Source organism: Archocentrus centrarchus, chromosome 19 (assembly GCF_007364275.1).
Source record: "Archocentrus centrarchus isolate MPI-CPG fArcCen1 chromosome 19, fArcCen1, whole genome shotgun sequence".
In the NCBI taxonomy this organism is placed as follows: Eukaryota; Metazoa; Chordata; class Actinopteri; order Cichliformes; family Cichlidae; genus Archocentrus; species Archocentrus centrarchus.
Window position 1 is genome coordinate 28,923,436 of NC_044364.1, and position 18,023 is coordinate 28,941,458.

Sequence of the window (18,023 nt, forward strand, 5' to 3'; positions counted from 1 at the left end):
CAGCTAAAACCTAAAATGAAATAAATAAAAATGCTAATAAATGAAAACATCCTTCACGTGACAGACAGGTTTTTAGTGGGTGGAGCACAGAGATGACGTCAGCTGTTCCGCTCTCATTAGATGATCTTTGGTTTCCTTCCTGATCAGCTCCCAGGCTTCAGCACTGTGACCCTGCAGACACCACAATATGAACGTAATCAATATTTTAAAAAAATACGCAAATAGTTATGACCCAAATAATTCAATCTAAACCTAGAAAAATGTGGACTTACCATTTGCTTTAGGATGTGATGTGAGAGCCTCTTAAAATACATGCGCAGCTTTTTGTTCTTCTTCTTGTGGCTCCCAATCTAAATTCAGTGCATGAAAAACAGCATTTTGAGTTATGAATGAATTAGCTTTTCAGCATCACTCTGAGAAAGGATGTTTCTAATTTTAGAAATATTGCGCAAATGCAAAAAAGCGGTCCTACATATTTGTTTAATATGTGCATTGAAGGACATATCCTGGTCAAAAATGACTCCAAGATTTCTCACAGTGTTACTGGAGGCCAAAGTAATGCCATCCAGAGTAAGTATCTGGTTAGACACCAAGTTTCTAAGATTTGTGGGGCAGAGAAGAAGAACTTGAGTTTGTTCTGAATTTAGAAGCAGGAAATTAGAGGTCCCAATTAACCTAACCCCAGTAAGTGCATGTCTTTGGAATGTGGGAGGAAACCAGAGTACCCAGAGGAAACCCACGCAAGCATGGGGAGAACATACAAACTCCACACAGAGAGAGGGAGAGGCATGGGCCAAGGTGGAATCGAACCCAGGCCTTCCAGATGTTATTCTAACTGTGAGGCAGCAGTGCTAACCACTGCACCACCGTGCTGCCCACATTGGAATGTGGGTTTCCTCCCACATTCCAAAGACATGCATTTACTGGGGTTAGGTTAATTGGCTAATCTAAATTGCCCATAGGTGTGACTGAGTGCGTGAATGTGAGTGTGAAAGGTTGTTTGTCACTCCGTGTTGGCCCTGCAACAGGCTGGCGACCTGTTCCGGGTGTACCCTGCCTCTCGCCCTATGACAGCTGGGATAGGCTCCAGCCCCCCCGCGACCCTTAACAGGATGTGCTGAAGCGAATGGATGGATGGATGGAAATTAGAGGTCATCAGGTTATTGGTGACTCTGTTTTGAGAAACGTGAAGCTAGAGACACCGGCGACCATAGTCAAATGTCTTCCAGGGGCCAGAGCAGGCGACATTCATGGAAATTTGAAACTGCTGGCTAAGGCTAATCGTAGATTTGGTAAGATCGTTATTCACGTCGGCAGTAATGACACCCGGTTACGCCAATTGGAGGTCACTAAAATTAATATTGACTCGGTGTGTAACTTTGCTAAAACGATGTCGGACTCTGTAGTTTTCTCTGGGCCCCTCCCCAATCAGACCAGGAGCGACATGTTTAGCCGCATGTTCTCCTTGAATCGCTGGCTGTCTGAGTGGTGTCCAAAAAATGACGTGGGCTTCATAGATAATTGGCAAAGTTTCTGGGGAAAACCTGGTCTTGTTAGGAGAGACGGCATCCATCCCACTTTGGATGGAGCAGCTCTCATTTCTAGAAATCTGGCCAAATTTATTAACCCTCCTAAAAACTGACTACCCAGGGTTGAGACCAGGAAGCAGAGTTGCAGTCTTACACGCCTCTCTGCAGCTTCTCTCCTCCTGCCATCCCCCCAAAACCCCATCCCCATAGAGTCGGTGCCTGCTCCCAGACCACCAAAAACCAAAGCTAAAATCAGCAAAAAGCTATTTAAGCATAAAAATTCAAAAACAATAAATAATACAGCTTCATCAACTGCACCAAAGAATAAAACAATTAAATGTGGATTATTAAACATTAGGTCTCTCTCTTCCAAGTCCCTATTAGTAAATGATTTAATAATTGATCAACGTATTGATTTATTCTGCCTTACAGAAACCTGGTTACAGCAGGATGAATATGTTAGTTTAAATGAATCAACACCTCCGAGTCACAGTAACTGTCAGAATGCTCGAAGCACAGGTCGAGGAGGAGGAGTAGCTGCAATCTTCAATTCCAGTTTATTAATTAATCAAAGACCCAGACAAAGTTTTCATTCTTTTGAAAGCCTGACTCTTAGTCTTGTCCATCCTAATTGGGAAAATCAAAAACCTGTTTTATTTGTTATTATCTATCGTCCACCTGGTCCCTACTCAGAGTTTCTGTCTGATTTCTCAGACTTTTTATCTGATTTAGTGCTCAGTTCAGATAAAATAATTATAGTGGGTGATTTTAACATCCATGTAGATGCTGAGAATGACAGCCTCAACACTGCATTTAATCTATTGTTAGATTCAATTGGCTTCTCTCAAAATGTAAAGGAGCCCACCCACCACTTTAATCATACTCTGGATCTTGTCCTAACATATGGCATAGAAACTGAAGACTTAACAGTATTCCCTGAAAGCCCCCTCCTGTCTGATCATTTCTTAGTAACATTTACATTTACTTTAATGGATTACACAGCAGCGGGGAATAAGTTTTATTACAGTAGAAGTCTTTCTGAAAGTGCTGTAACTAAGTTTAAGGATCTAATTCCTTCATTGTTATGCTCTTCAGTGCCATGTGCCAACACAGTGCAGAGCAGCTACCTAAACTCTGCTCCCAGTGAGGTTGATTATCTCGTCAATAGTTTTACATCCTCACTGCATATAACTTTGGATACTGTGGCTCCTCTGAAAAGGAAAGCTTCAAATCAGAAGTGCCTGACTCCGTGGTATAATTCACAAACGCACAGCCTAAAGCAGATAACCCGAAAGCTGGAGAGGGAATGGCGTCTCACTAAATTAGAAGATGCTCATTTAGCCTGGAAAAAGAGTTTGTTGCTCTATAAAAAAGCCCTCCGTAAAGCTAGGACATCTTACTATTCATCATTAATTGAAGAAAATAAGAACAACCCCAGGTTTCTTTTCAGCACTGTAGCCAGGCTGACAAAGAGTCAGAGCTCTGTAGAGCCGAGTATTCCTTTCACGTTAACTAGTAGTGACTTCATGGATTTCTTTACAAATAAAATTTTAGACATTCGAGAAAAAATTATTCATAACCATCTCAAAGATTATTCTTCATGTTCGGCTGCTTTCAGCACTGCTGGTATTTGTTTAGACTCTTTTGCTCCAGTTGATCTTTCAGAGTTAACTTCAATAGTTACTTCCTCCAAATCAGCAACATGTTTGTTAGATCCCATTCCTACTAGACTGTTCAAAGAAGTCTTTCCAATTATTGATGCTTCAATCTTAAAAATGATCAATCAGTCTTTATTAGTTGGCTATGTACCACAGACCTTCAAGGTGGCTGTAATTAAACCTCTACTTAAAAAGCCATCACTTGACCCAGCTGTCTTAGCTAATTATAGGCCAATCTCCAACCTTCCTTTTCTCTCAAAGATTCTTGAAAGAGTAGTTGTAAAACAGCTAACTGATCATCTGCAGAGGAACGGTTTATTTGAAGAGTTTCAGTCAGGTTTCAGAATTCATCACAGTACAGAAACAGCATTAGTGAAGGTTACAAATGATCTTCTTAGAGCCTCTGACAGTGGACTCATCTCTGTTCTTGTCCTGTTGGACCTCAGTGCAGCTTTTGATACTGTTGACCATAACATTCTATTACAGAGATTAGAGCTTGCTATAGGTATTAAAGGTACTGCACTGCAGTGGTTTGAATCATATTTATCTCATAGACTCCAATTTGTTCATGTAAATGGGGAGTCTTCTTCACACACTAAGGTTAATTATGGAGTTCCACAGGGTTCTGTGCTAGGACCAATTTTATTTACATTATACATGCTTCCCTTAGGCAGTATTATTAGAAAGCACTGCATCAATTTTCATTGTTATGCAGATGATACTCAGCTTTACCTATCAATGAAGCCAGATGACACACATCAATTAGTTAAACTGCAGGAATGTCTTAAAGACATTAAGGCCTGGATGACCTCTAATTTCCTGCTTCTAAATTCAGATAAAACTGAAATTCTTGTTCTCGGCCCCACAAATCTTAGAAACATGGTGTCTAACCAGATACTTACTCTGGATGGCATTACTTTGGCCTCCAGTAACACTGTGAGAAATCTTGGAGTCATTTTTGACCAGGATATGCCCTTCAATGCACATATTAAACAAATATGTAGGACCGCTTTTTTGCATTTGCGCAATATTTCTAAAATTAGAAACATCCGTTCTCAGAGTGATGCTGAAAAGCTCATTCATGCATTTATTTCTTCTAGGCTGGATTATTGTAATTCATTATTATCAGGCTGTCCTAAAAGCTCCCTGAAAAGCCTTCAGCTGATCCAAAATGCTGCAGCTAGAGTACTGACAGGGACTAGAAAGAGAGAGCAGATTTCTCCCATATTGGCTTCTCTTCATTGGCTCCCTGTTAAATCTAGAATCGAATTTAAAATTCTTCTCCTCACATACAAGGTCTTGAATAATCAGGCACCATCTTATCTCAAAGACCTCATAGTACCATATCACCCCAACAGAGCACTTCGCTCTCAGACTGCTGGCTTACTTGTGGTTCCTAGGATACTTAAGAGTAGAATGGGAGGCAGAGCCTTCAGCTTTCAGGCGCCTCTTCTGTGGAACCAGCTTCCAGCTTGGATTCGGGAGACAGACACCCTCTCTATTTTTAAGATTAGGCTTAAAACTTTCCTTTATGATAAAGCTTATAGTTAGGGCTGGATCAGGTGACCCTGAACCATCCCTTAGTTATGCTGCTATAGGCCTAGTCTGCTGGGGGGTTCACATAATGCACTGTTTCTCATTCACCTTATTTACTTTGTTTATACTCCACTCTGCACTTAATCATTAATTGATATTAATCTCTGGCTCTCTTCCACAGCATGTCTTTCTCTCCCCTCAGCCCAACCGGTCGCGGCAGATGACTGCCCCTCCCTGAGCCTGGTTCTGCTGGAGGTTTCTTCCTGTTAAAACGGAGTTTTTCCTTTCCACTGTCGCCAAGTGCTTGCTCACAGGGGGTCGTTTTGACTGTTGGGTTTTTTCTGTATTATTGTAGGGTCTTTACCCACAATACAAAGCGCCTTGAGGCGACAGTTTGTTGTGATTTGGCGCTATATAAATAAAATTGAATTGAATTGAATTGAATCCAGGCCTTAATGTCTTTAAGACATTCCTGCAGTTTAACTAATTGATGTGTGTCATCTGGCTTCATTGATAGGTAAAGCTGAGTATCATCTGCATAACAATGAAAATTGATGCAGTGCTTTCTAATAATACTGCCTAAGGGAAGCATGTATAATGTAAATAAAATTGGTCCTAGCACAGAACCCTGTGGAACTCCATAATTAACCTTAGTGTGTGAAGAAGACTCCCCATTTACATGAACAAACTGGAGTCTATGAGATAAATATGATTCAAACCACTGCAGTGCAGTACCTTTAATACCTATAGTATGCTCTAATCTCTGTAATAAAATGTTATGGTCAACAGTATCAAAGCTGCATTGAGGTCCAACAGGACAAGCACAGAGATGAGTCCACTGTCACAGGCTGTAAGAAGATCATTTGTAACCTTCACTAATGCTGTTTCTGTACTGTGATGAATTCTGAAACCTGACTGAAACTCTTCAAATAAACCGTTCCTCTGCAGATGATCAGTTAGCTGTTTTACAACTACTCTTTCAAGTGTCTTTGAGAGAAAAGGAAGGTTGGAGATTGGCCTATAATTAGCTAAGACAGCTGGGTCAGTGATGGCTTTTTAAGTAGAGGTTTAATTACAGCCACCTTGAAGGCTAACTAATAAAGACTGGTTGATCATTTTTTTAAGATTAAAGCATCAGCTTCCTGCGCTTCCAGTTCAAAAGAAAAGAAAAAAATAAATAAATTCAACATACTCAGTGATGTAGGGGTGATGATTTGGGCTTGTTTTGCAGCCTTAGGACCTGGGCAGCTTGCAATCACTGAGTCAATCATGATGATCTCCTCTTTAGGAGATCATCATGATCGTGACTGTTTGTTATAACAAACAGTTCTTCAGCCTGTTTGTTCACAATATTGAGAAAGTTCCTCACTGTGCTCTCCTCCCATGATGCAGAGCTGTGATCCTCCTCAAACAGGGCAGCCACCTCCTCCAGAATCTGAGCTGTGAAAGCCAGTTTCTCCTCAGTCTGGAAGAACAACAACAGTCTCCATGTTTCCAAAGCTCACAGCAAACTTTTAAAGTGATTCAGACACTAGTTTAATCAAGTTTTAGTGTCTTTGGACATTAAATTTATTTTCGTAGAACAGGTGAGCAGTCATACCTCAGTTTGTGTGTCTCCATCTAGTGGTTGATTAGAGTCACTGCAAACCAGTTCACTCTACCTTTATATAGATCGGGGGTGGGCAAATTTAATACAAAAAAACATTTTAAAGTAATTCTCGACCCAAAACATCACTCCACAAAACATATTTCAGCCTTATGATATCTACTTATTCACACTATCTGTTGTATGTTTGTGGTTTTTAACTTTCATTTTTTACCATATATTGTCTAAAGAATGTCCCAATAAAGTATATCTGCAGCCTATCCCAGCTGTCACAGAGAGAGAGGCAGGACACACCCTGGAATAAATGTTGTCATACTAAATTCTGACTTTCAAGCTTGTTGGAAGTGTGCAAACTCTTGTTTTTGTCTTATATATGTCTTATATTTCCATTCATGTTTGTACGTTTCAATAAATAACTGAACCTGTTTGCCATCTTCCAGCCCAATCATAATGATCACAGCATATGTTTGTATGTTTGTAGAGTTCCCATTTCCTCCAAGACGACTGGACCGATCTTGATGAGTTTTTGCCTGGAGCGCTGTGAGTGCCAACATCTATATGACATATGTAACTATTTGATACAAATCCCGCAGCCGTGTATGTACTTGTACATTTGACACTTAGACAGTGGAATGTCATAGTACAGAACAGAATGTCAGATTATTATGATGTCACAAGATAATGTATCATAGCCTCATACTGTAATGATCGTAGTGTGTGTACTTCTGTATGCTTATATGTTCCGCGTGTCTCCGGTGTGGCGCGGGGTTTGCTAGTATAAATAAATGAGGTGATGGTGTTCACCTGTGTGTTCTTCTGTCCAGGTATGCTGTTACTGCACTGGCAGCGTGTTTGGGATCACTGTCATGCTGAAAAATGACAGTCGGATGCTTTCCAGCTGTTATTGCACGGAGCTTCAAAATCTGACAGTACTTTTCAGTTTTCATAATTCCTTCAGTTTTGACAGTAAAAATAAAAACATCAGCATCTTTATTGATGCTGCAGGAATAAAAAATATTTGAGTCTGTCAATAAGAAAATATACACAAACATATCAGTGCTGTGTCTGCAGACCGCCTCCACAGAAGAAAAGGAAAGCGACTGCGCGTGAGCGCCACGTCACTGACGCACCTTTACTCTGCTGTTTACACTGCAGTGTGAAAGTGAAGGATGACGAAAGAGCGCAGGTATGAATGAGCAGGTAAGTTTGTTGCATCATTTCTTATGGCCTACATCAGACTGTCTGTCATTAAAAAGCTCGCTCTTCTGCTGCACTTGTAAACACAGGTGTGATTATTTGTAACGGGCTCATTCAAGGACACTGAAAGCAGCAGTCGCAGTATTTGTAACGTATCATTGTTGTGCGCATCATCAAATATGTGACCTCTTTAAATAAGTAAGAACACGGTGACAGGAAGTTCATTCATTCATTCTGGCATGATTATAGTTTTGCTTTACTTCTGTCTTCACGGAAGTGACGTCTCCGCTGCAATGCACAGCGCTCTCTCTCTCCCTCTGAGGGATTTAAAGGGCGAGTTTCCACAGCTGACTGTGTTCTGGATGCTGACTTATAATAAGAGGAAAGTAGAGATACGCAGCCAGCTGGTATAACATAACATAACAGTGCAGACCGGTTTTCCTTCTGTCCTCTTCTTATGGTTACACGGTGACTCCCGTCACTCATATATTGAGTTAAAAAAAAAGAGCGAGAGAGAGAAAATAAACACACATTAAACAAAGTTAAAAATGATCTCTTTCCCCATTTTTTCAATACTGAAAATCGAAGTAATGGACATAAGGCTCCGTGAGGCTTGTTGCTCTTTTCAACATGTTTTTATTTTGTTTTCTTGGATTATTAAAAATCAGAAACCAGCAAAATAAACAAAACTGCAGCTCTGAATCAAAACACGGTCATCCCCACACTTCACAAAAAGCTCCTGTATCAGTTCAGCTGATGCAACAAAACAAACACACACTGAGCAGTTTTCCTCTGGATGAATCCTGCCTCCACCTGAGCTGTCAGATATATCTGTAACTGTGACTTTGTGACAGCGCAGGATTCAAACCGCAGCAGAGAGAGAGGGGCAGCATCAACGTCAATCTTTCCATTAAGGTCTCAAGGAGAACCCCTCTTTCCGTAAAGGTTACGATGTTCCCACATGTTCCACGTGTTCGCCATAAAACCAGGTGAAATATCACCGACCAGTTCCTGTGAAATAGAGTGACAGCGCAGCCGCGCAATCACGAAGCCGCTTTTGTTTTCTCGTTATAAAAACTTCCCTTTTATGGCGCATATGGCTACTGTGCAATTAGACCTGGACTATTACTGAAGGCGGATTATTATTTACACAGAAGCAGCACCAACAACACAAAACATACCACATTGTTCAGCGTACACACACACACATACACACACACACACACACACACACACACACACACACACACACACACACACACACATACACACACACACACACACAAATCAAGGCAAATGGAGTGAATTTCGTACATATGTAAAGCGGAATATTCTAATTCATTATGAGTTACACAGATTTAAATAAAGTCGCCATTAATTAATTTTAATGCTGTAATTTTCTAGACTTTTCCTCAAAGCAGCGAAAATATCCTTAATTGTTTACTATCAAAGGAAAACTATTCCAGTGATCTAAATAGAAGCTGTTATTATAAATAAATGATCGGCCGTGATTTGTGTTTGTTGTCATGTTTTATTTATTTATGTCTGAGATATTTATTATAGTTTCTGTAGGAGTCCTTCTAATGATGCAAATAAATCTTTATCAAGGGTGATGGCTTAAAAAAAAGACCGTCTGTCATCAAATGTTTGATACAATCTTTCATTTAGATGCATAATGGAAATGTGAAATGTCCAATATTGCAGCCTCTCTGCAGGATGAGGTGAAATCCGCTGTTCGCCTGCGGGATTTCCAGGTATTAGAAAATGAAAAGTGCGCTGTGCTATAAATGCGGAGCTGCAGGTCTGCTCCATCAGAACACCAGGAGAGCTCCGAGTTTGCTCCATAAAGGCCGTTTTTAAAAATGATCAACAAGATTTTCTTTGCCTCTCTGTTCCTCGGTCTGTTCTCTGCAGGCTCCTCGCTGAGCTGCAGATGGATGGATCATAAATTCAAACAGCACAACGAAGAAACTTTGAATCTGCTTGATGCCATGGTGAGTGCGCTCCTGTTACTGCTCTAATGTCTAAACATTTATTGTCTGATTACTTAAACAGTTGTTTGGTTTAATACTTATTTAAATTTGGGCTGTTTGTTAAACACTCTGTGTGTGTGTGTGTGTGTGTGTGTGTGTGTGTGTGTGTGTGTGTGTGTGTGTGTGTGTGTGTGTGTGTGTGTGTGTGTGTGTGTGATGCAGGCTGATAGCTCCACTAAGACCACTGAAGTGAAGGACGCTGTGGCCTTCCCTAATCACCTGTACCACCAGGCATCAAACTCATCAGTAAGTCAACCTCAACTTTTACTTCTTAAAAACAATGTTTTCAAAGAGAAACCTGCTCTTATTGGAGCAGTGGTGGCAAAGTGTCCATGAAGCCATCTGAGACTGTTGTTGTTCTTCCAGGCTGAGGAGAAACTGGCTTTCACAGCTCAGATTCTGGAGGAGGTGGCTGCCCTGTTTGAGGAGGATCACAGCTCTGCATCATGGGAGGAGAGCACAGTGAGGAACCTTCTCAATATTGTGAACAAACAGGCTGAAGAGCTTCGCTCCTGTGTGAGTTCACTTTGACTGACAGCTCGGACTCAGGATTTCTGTTATGTTCAAATATCATATTTTACACGGCACATGCTCAAAATGCTGTTTTTCATGCACTGAATTTAGATTGGGAGCCACAAGAAGAAGAACACAAAGCTGCGCATGTATTTTAAGAGGCTCTCACATCACGTCCTAAAGCAAATGGTAAGTCCACATTTTTCTAGGTTTAGATTGAATTATTTGGGTCATAACTATTTGTGTATTTTTTTAAAATATTGATTACGTTCATATTGTGGTGTCTGCAGGGTCACAGTGCTGAAGCCTGGGAGCTGATCAGGAAGGAAACCAAAGACCATCTAATGAGAGCGGAACAGCTGACGTCATCTCTGTGCTCCGCCCACTAAAAACCTGTCTGTCACGTGAAGGATGTTTTCATTTATTAGCATTTTTATTTATTTCATTTTAGGTTTTAGCTGCTTAAATTAAATCATGTGTTTATTTATTAGAATATTTATGTTTTTATTGTTGAGAAAGATTTTTATATCTTTTTAATCTTCATAGTTATTTAAGTCAAAATTATTCGTGAATATTTTAATGATTCCTTTCATATTGTCTGCAGTCAGTCTTTGAATTGTTCATTTATTCTTTTGTTTATTTATTCATTCAACTATTTATATGTTTATTGCTTGTTTGTATCTTTAATATTGTTTGAGTGATGTTTATTTTTACTGTTTAATGTAAATGAAGATGTTTCTACATTTTTCAAACTGCACTGATCAAAATTGAATATTGTGTATTTCATGCTATAGAATTAAAGGAGAAACTCTTCCTGAATCCAGAAATGTTTGTTTTTAGGACTTTTTCATGAATCAGAGGGACGAAGAATTTCCTTTTAAAGAAGAGGATCTTATAAGTTCCTCTGATCAGATTTCTGTTGTAATTATTCTCAAAATAATTTCTCATCATCAGCGTCTGAACACACAACCTTCAGGTGCAACATGGTCTTACATTTTCAAACTTCCAAACTTACAAAAGTTCATTTGAGCACAAAAAGAAATTCAACCTTTTTACATCCATTTTAATTTTAGTCTAATTGTGAAGCACGTTTACAGGAAGCACATGATGACCAAAGTGCTGCAATTAAAACAAATTCAGCCAAAATATTAAAGTCTAAAATCAATAAGTTTAATGTTAAATGAATCATGTCTGTTTTGAAGATCTGTGAGCAACACTTTGGATCTTTAAACTAATCAAAGTGATCTGAGCAGGTGAGCTGCAGCATAAAGATGCAACAGGTCAGCACTGTTCCATTCAGGTTTTATCAGTAAGTCCCAAAATATCATAATTAAACCTAAAGTGAACTGCTGAAAATATAATGATACAGAACTACATACAAGTCATTTCTCTATATTTTACTGGGAACAAAAGGATGAGCTGATGATTGAATCGCAGCAACAACCGCAGCCTCCCAGACACTGTTCAGAGGTGAGCTGTTGTCCTTCACCATCAATGTCCTGTTTAAGGGTCCACGAGTTCTCAACAGGGTTCAGATCAGGTGAGGAAGGGGGCGGAGTCACTGGTAGCAGAGTGCCTAAAGGTACAACTTAAAATGGGCCCTTTGTTCTGCTGGCAACACTGTGTGTGTGTGTGTGTGTGTGTGTGTGTGCATGTGTGTGTGTGTATGTGTGTGTGTGTGTGTGTGTGTGTGTGTGTGTGTGTGCGCGTGTTGTGTGTGTGCGCGTGTTGTGTGTGTGTGTGTGTGTGTGTGTGTGTGTGTGTATGTGTGTGTGTGCATGTGTGTGTGTGTGTTGTGTGTGTGTATGTGTGTGTGTTGTATGGGTGTGTGTGTGTGTGTGTGTGTGTGTGTTGTGACAGCCTGCTTGTAACAAAGTGTCCAAAGATACAAACAGGTATTTCTTTATAAATCTGAGCAGAAATATTAACATGTTTCTGATGTTTGATTTTACTCAGTAAAAATAAAAACAAAAACATTGTCGACCTATTTCACTTTGTCAATAAGAAAAACTTTGTTGACTTTAACATAAAAAATAACAAAAAATATTCACAAATCAATAAATAAATGTAACCAAGTACAATGAAATAAATCAAAATGCTAATAAATGAATGCATCCGTCATGTGACAGACGGGTTTTAGTGGGCGGGGCGCAGAGATGAAGCCAGGTGTTCTGCTCTCATTAGCTGCTCTCTGTGTGTGGTTCATAATCTGAATTCATAACAAAAGAAACAGGAATTGAAAAATATACTTGACATATTTCAGCTGTAATGTATTCACATTACCAACGACTCAGGACCAAAGTGTTAAGTACAGTTAACTTACACAGGAGTGAAGCTCGTCAGCCTGAAGAACAATATTATAAGTAATAATCAGTAATAAGCACAGTATTTAGTAAAGTATGTATTGCATGTAGATGTATTTGTCTCGTGGATTATCTAGGCCACAGATTAATGTAGACTTAACATTGATTTCAAAACACATGTGCAGCTTTGTGGTGATTTTAGTGCCTCTGAGCCTGACATGGTTGTTGGTGCCATCGTGGATGTGCAGCCGACACGTTTGATGCTATTTTGTAAAAATGGACAAAAAGTCTGAGTAATGTTTCCAGCACCTTGTTGAATCGATGCCACAAAATCTGAAGTCAGATCTGAAGGTAAAAGCAGGTCCTGGCTAAATGCTGCACAGGAGAAACTTTGATCATTAAGAGAATAAACAGACTCGGCTCCTTTCTGCTGTCTGCGTTTTCAGAGCAGGAGGGACTGTGAGCTACCAATCAGAGCCAAACATGCTGCACCTGTGCAAATGTGCTTGATGGAAAAGGAAGCAAAACAATAAACATTTCAATTTGCAAGAATAAATATTCTGTTTTTATTGAAGCATCAAAGAAATGTCAAAGTAAGAATCACAGTATTTAAAAAAGTATAAATATTGAAAAATATATAATTTACTTAAAGCAAAATTAATAACCTAAACCTAAACATGTTGGTCAACACTGAAAATAAAGAGTGATCCAGCTGATCAATAAATACTCTATTAAATAAAGAACGAAAAAAACAAACAAGCAAATAAACAAAGACATTCTTGTTGTAAATTAATTATTGACTTCAACATTTAAAATAAAAATAATATGTTCAGTATAGTTTAATACAACTTTATAAGTAATAAAAATATATTTGTTGATCAACACTGAGAAATAATCACTGATCTGAGCAGGTCATAAAAACGAGGACATAAATAGATTAAAAATAAATACATGAACACATCCTTCACGTGACAGACAGGTTTTAGCGGGCGGGGCGCAGAGATGACGTCAGCTGTTCCGCTCTCATTAGATGGGCTTTGGTTTCCTTCCTGATCAGCTCCCAGGCTTCAGCACTGTGACCCTGCAGACACCACAATATCATCATTATTAAAACATAGCAGAGCTCTTTAAATAGTAAGAAACACCAAGAATGATGTAAACTTACCTTTTTCTTTAGGACATCATCTGAGAGCCTCTTTAAATACTGTCTGTTCTTCTTCTTGTGACCGCGGCTCCCGATCTAAATGAAGAAAAAGATTGATATGCCTCAGCTATTTTTACCGGGAATTTCTCTCAGTTATGTGAGGAGAGCTGTCAGTGAAAGTGAACTCACACAGGAGCGAAGCTCTTCAGCCTGTTTGTTCACAATATTGAGAAGGTTCCTCACTGTGCTCTCCTCCCATGATGCAGAGCTGTGATCCTCCTCAAACAGGGCAGCCACCTCCTCCAGAATCTGAGCTGTGAAAGCCAGTTTCTCCTCAGCCTGGAAGAACAACAACAGTCTCAGATGAGTCTCTCCCACAAAAGAAAATGGAGTTAGTGTTAGTAAAAGCTGAGCTTGGCTTACGGATGCTTTGGACGCCTGGCGGTACAGATGATTAGGGAAGACCACCGTGTCCTCCAGCTCGGTGCTGTTCGTGGAGTTATTAGCCTGCATCACACACACAAACACACCGAGTGTTTCAGTAACGACGTTTAAACCACTGACTGACATCAATACAATTTAGACATTAAAAGAGTAACAGGAGCGCACTCACCATGGCATCGAGTAGATTCAAAGTTTCTTCGTTGTGCTGTTTGAATTTATGATCCATCCATCTGCAGCTCAGCGAGGAGCCTGCAGAGAACAGACCGAGGAACAGGCAAGCAGCCACAATCCTGTACATCATCCTTTAAAAGCTGTAAACGGCCTCTGATGGAGCAAACTCGGAGCTCTCCTGGTGTTCTGAAGGAGCAGACCTGCAGCTCCGCATTTATAGCACAGCGCACCTTTCATCTTCTACCTGTGGAAAACACCTGCGGCTTTCACCGCAGCATGCGGGCATAATGAGACATTTCAGATGGACGTCAGCTGTAAAGAAATCTTATCGGACACCGAAAAGCTCTGTTATCCTCCAAGTGCATTATAGAATGAGCCTCCTAAGAGCCTGTGTCCACACATTTCGGATTTAGTCTCTAAATTAAACAAAATCATCCACATTTAAGATTCGCGATATCACCATTAATAAAAGATGAATTTACATCATTATAACGGCTTCAGTCAGGACAGACATGTAACCGAATACCTAAAAAAGCGCGACAACAAACACAACTGACGTCTGATCATCGTGTTTGTCATCACAGCCTCTATATATCCCTGAAATATTTTTCCTCTTGATATTAGAAATAAAGTGTTATTATCGAGACTTTAAGGACACGTAACAAATCAATACTTAGATTTAATTGTTTGCTTCTCTTTGACTTATAATGTTTTTGCTATTACATATTTTTAGAAATGAGGAGAACAAATGCAGCTCAAGACTGATGCTTAATTTGAAATGTTTAACCTTTGAGTATTATAGGAATATTATGGGAATATTAGCTGCTAATGCAAACCTGAACAGAGCATTTCTGGAACATTACAAACTTTAAATGAAGTGGAGGTTACAACAATGATCTCATGACTTTGGGGGGGTTTAGGGTGGCCTCCACATTCACCTCTGAGGTGTCAACTGCGGCTTTCACCTCAGCGTAGGTGGGTTATGACGTCACACACTTCAGATTTTCGTTCAATAAAAAAACCCCAGAAATATCTCACTTTTGAAAAACATGTTATATAAAAACTAAAAATATCGTTACACAATTCAAAGAGATTATTACGCAGTAATACACATTATTATAGAATATAAAAACATAAAAATAACAGATCATAGAAACATTAGTCTTACAGACACATTACTTTGAGTAGCGCTTCAGATATTTTTAAACTGAAACATATCACCTCTTTTCATATTTAGCTAAATGGAAGCTGCTTGGATTAAATTTCAATAATTCATAAAGATTTTTTAAAGCTATTTTACATTTATGCGCGTTTCCCAGCGTGCTGATAGATGTAAAAAGTTCTTTAATGATTGGAAGTGCATTAACGCTTTTGAATGGACTCACATTTCATATTTACTTCTACAGTTGTGATTATGCCATAAAAGGGAAGTTCTTACTCGGAGAAAATGAAAGCGGCTCCGTGACTGTTCGGCCTGCAGTGACGCTCATTCAGACGAACCGCTCAGTGATATTTCGCCTTGTTTAATCGAGAATATGCGCTTTACCGTGAGAACAGCTGACCTGGAGACGGGGATTGTCCTTCAGTGGGAAAACTGGAGCATGTTGTCCTCCTGATATAAATCCATTTCAAAATCTCCCGTTTGGATCCAGAGAATGCGCGTTTGCTCTCTGTTCTCTCTTTCCTCGTTTTGCTTTAACTTATAACGTGCTTTTGTTTTATTGCATTATTATCGGTTTTTCCGGAGGACAAGAAGGGTTAACCTAGTTATTAATGCATGTCTGCCCACTGAACATTTCAGCGCAGTAAGCACAGATTCAAATCATAACTCATACATTATGTCAGACAGGCCTGAATTATTATTCTTTAAGAAATTTAATTGTTTGCTCTTTGACTCATATTTGTATATTTCCTCCATTACTTTCATTTGCAGTCAGATTTGTCACGTGTTTGTTCTCTCAGACATTGTTTGCATGCACCTACAGAGTTTTCGATCTGTGGTAAATTTTCTATTGTTGGAATTTCTTGATTGGTTTTGTCTCAATAATTATCCTCGCGTAAAAGTGCAGATCTGCGTGCACAGTATGCATCTGCGCCAGAAAAGGAAAGCTCCTGTGAAGAGAAAATGAAAGCGGCTCCGTGACTCTGCGCCTGCGCTGTGACGTTCATTCATGGGAATCGATCAGTGATATTTCGCTTTATTTCATCAGCGTGAGAACCAGAAACCCTGGAGAAGGGGATCCTAAAATGAGGTTTGTTTTCTTTCATTTACATACAAATGATGCAGAATGCACTCCCGTTACACCTGAGATCTGCGGGCTTTGTTGGAGCGTTTAAAGAACCGCTCAGACTTCTTTGTACAGGTTTGTGGTCTGTGTGTGTTTTACTGTGTATCACTGTTTTCCTTTGATTGTTGTGAAGCACTTTGTGATGTTTATCTAGAAAGATGCTATATAAATAAGTTTTAATTACTTCCTTATATGCTGTGGTTAAATACTTCAATGTCATAAATGTTGCATGGACAACAGTAATAAATACTCTAGTAGGCTTCAGAGTATTTAGGAGCACTGTGAGACATCATAAATGAAGTCTGTCATATGTTAATGATATAAATGTTGTTCATAATGAGTTTATTTTAATTTTCATATTAAGAAGAATCATGTCCCCACACCCACCCCCCATGTTTCCAAAGCTCACAGCAAACTTTTAAAGTAATTCAGACACTAGTTTAATCAAGTTTTAGTGTCTTTGGACATTAAGTATTAAATTTATTTTCGTAGAACAGGTGAGCAGTCATACCGCAGTTTGTGTCTCCATCTAGTGGTTGATTAGAATCACTGCAAATTTAATGAAATGTTTTGTTCAGGACAATGGTTGTTAAAACTGAATAAATATTAACCATTTGGCTTATTTTAAATCCTAATACCTAGGGATTGAATTAGCAAATATTTAAACACATTAATGTGTCAATATAAGGACCACACAGCCTCACAACCTGTGTAATATTTTACACAGTCATTGTATTGACAATCTTAACATAGGTTTGTGTTATGTACAAGATGAAAGTGCGCTGTGCTATAACTTGAACACTTGAAAACCTGAAGACTCTGAATGCAGAAGCAATAGTGAAATAGTAAATGGGTTCAATCACATCAGGCAGTGAGGTGGGAGGCAAACAAAGAGTAAACGCACACCAAAAAGCATGCCATTTATTAAAGGCAAAAAATGTGGTTAAAACAAGGCAAACGCAGAGTCCAGAAAATCCCCATTGTACACATCACAGTCTCCACTGGTCTTTGGCCACTGCACCAATCAGTTCTTTTTGACCCTTCACCACATTTATGGAGTTCATTGTGGCTTCCCCCAAGGCCGTAAGGCCAGCACCTCACCGGTTCTCCTCTTTCACTTGGTTCGCATCCACTCCTTTCCTGTTTCCCTGTGTGTCCTCTCTGCAGCTGTGTCTGCCTCTTCTTCCTCTGCTTGCTCCTCTTCTCCGCTGCTCCTCCTTTCTTTATAAAGATGCCCCAGCAGGTGTCGCCCATTCCCCTGATTGATGTGGCAGGAAATAAAAGCCAAACAATAAAAGCATGCAAAACAAACATTTAAAAACATGCAAATATAAAGGTGCAAAGGTGCACAAAGTAGCAGGCTGTAAGATGCAAGCTGGGACTGTATGCACTGAGGGGCTGGGATGGTGTACAGGAACATCTGTGGTGCATCTGGACTACAAGTCCACAAGTCTGGATGGGAGACAACACCAAAGATGCTTGAGAACAGCAGGGCCACGGTCCTGTAGGTGACAGGTGTGGCAATCTCAGTGGACAGCAACATCAGGAAGAAGGAGCATGAGCAAACAGAGAAGAACCAGGAGCTGAAGAAACAACTTGAG

The 18,023-nt window shown here is 39.6% G+C and overlaps 2 protein-coding genes across 2 annotated transcripts; one reads left to right on the top strand and one right to left on the bottom strand.

The window, feature by feature from the left end:
* Window positions 1-72: 72 nt before the first annotated feature.
* On the bottom strand, window positions 73-14,264 carry LOC115798165 (interferon a3-like). Its single transcript, XM_030754910.1, has 5 exons — window positions 14,133-14,264; window positions 13,943-14,026; window positions 13,709-13,858; window positions 273-350; window positions 73-171 (listed from the first exon to the last, which is right to left on the bottom strand). The coding sequence occupies exons 1-5, from the start codon at window positions 14,262-14,264 to the stop codon at window positions 73-75; spliced, it is 543 nt and encodes a 180-aa protein (XP_030610770.1).
* Window positions 9,389-10,476, top strand: LOC115798164 (interferon a3-like). The gene is made up of 5 exons (XM_030754909.1): window positions 9,389-9,520; window positions 9,722-9,805; window positions 9,926-10,075; window positions 10,184-10,261; window positions 10,363-10,476. Exons 1-5 carry the CDS (start codon window positions 9,389-9,391, stop codon window positions 10,459-10,461), a joined length of 543 nt encoding a protein of 180 aa, XP_030610769.1. The 3' UTR covers window positions 10,462-10,476.
* Window positions 14,265-18,023: the final 3,759 nt, after the last annotated feature.

Coding starts and splice junctions, on each gene's coding strand:
- LOC115798164 (XM_030754909.1), top strand. CDS start 9,389: ATGATCAACAAGATTTTCTTTGCCTCTCTGTTCCTCGGTCTGTTCTCT. Junction 9,521..9,721: donor TGAATCTGCTTGATGCCATG/GTGAGTGCGCTC, acceptor TGTGTGATGCAG/GCTGATAGCTCCACTAAGAC. Junction 10,076..10,183: donor CTGAAGAGCTTCGCTCCTGT/GTGAGTTCACTT, acceptor CACTGAATTTAG/ATTGGGAGCCACAAGAAGAA.
- LOC115798165 (XM_030754910.1), bottom strand. CDS start 14,264: ATGATGTACAGGATTGTGGCTGCTTGCCTGTTCCTCGGTCTGTTCTCT. Junction 351..13,708: donor CTGAAGAGCTTCGCTCCTGT/GTGAGTTCACTT, acceptor CACTGAATTTAG/ATTGGGAGCCACAAGAAGAA. Junction 172..272: donor ATCACATCCTAAAGCAAATG/GTAAGTCCACAT, acceptor TGGTGTCTGCAG/GGTCACAGTGCTGAAGCCTG.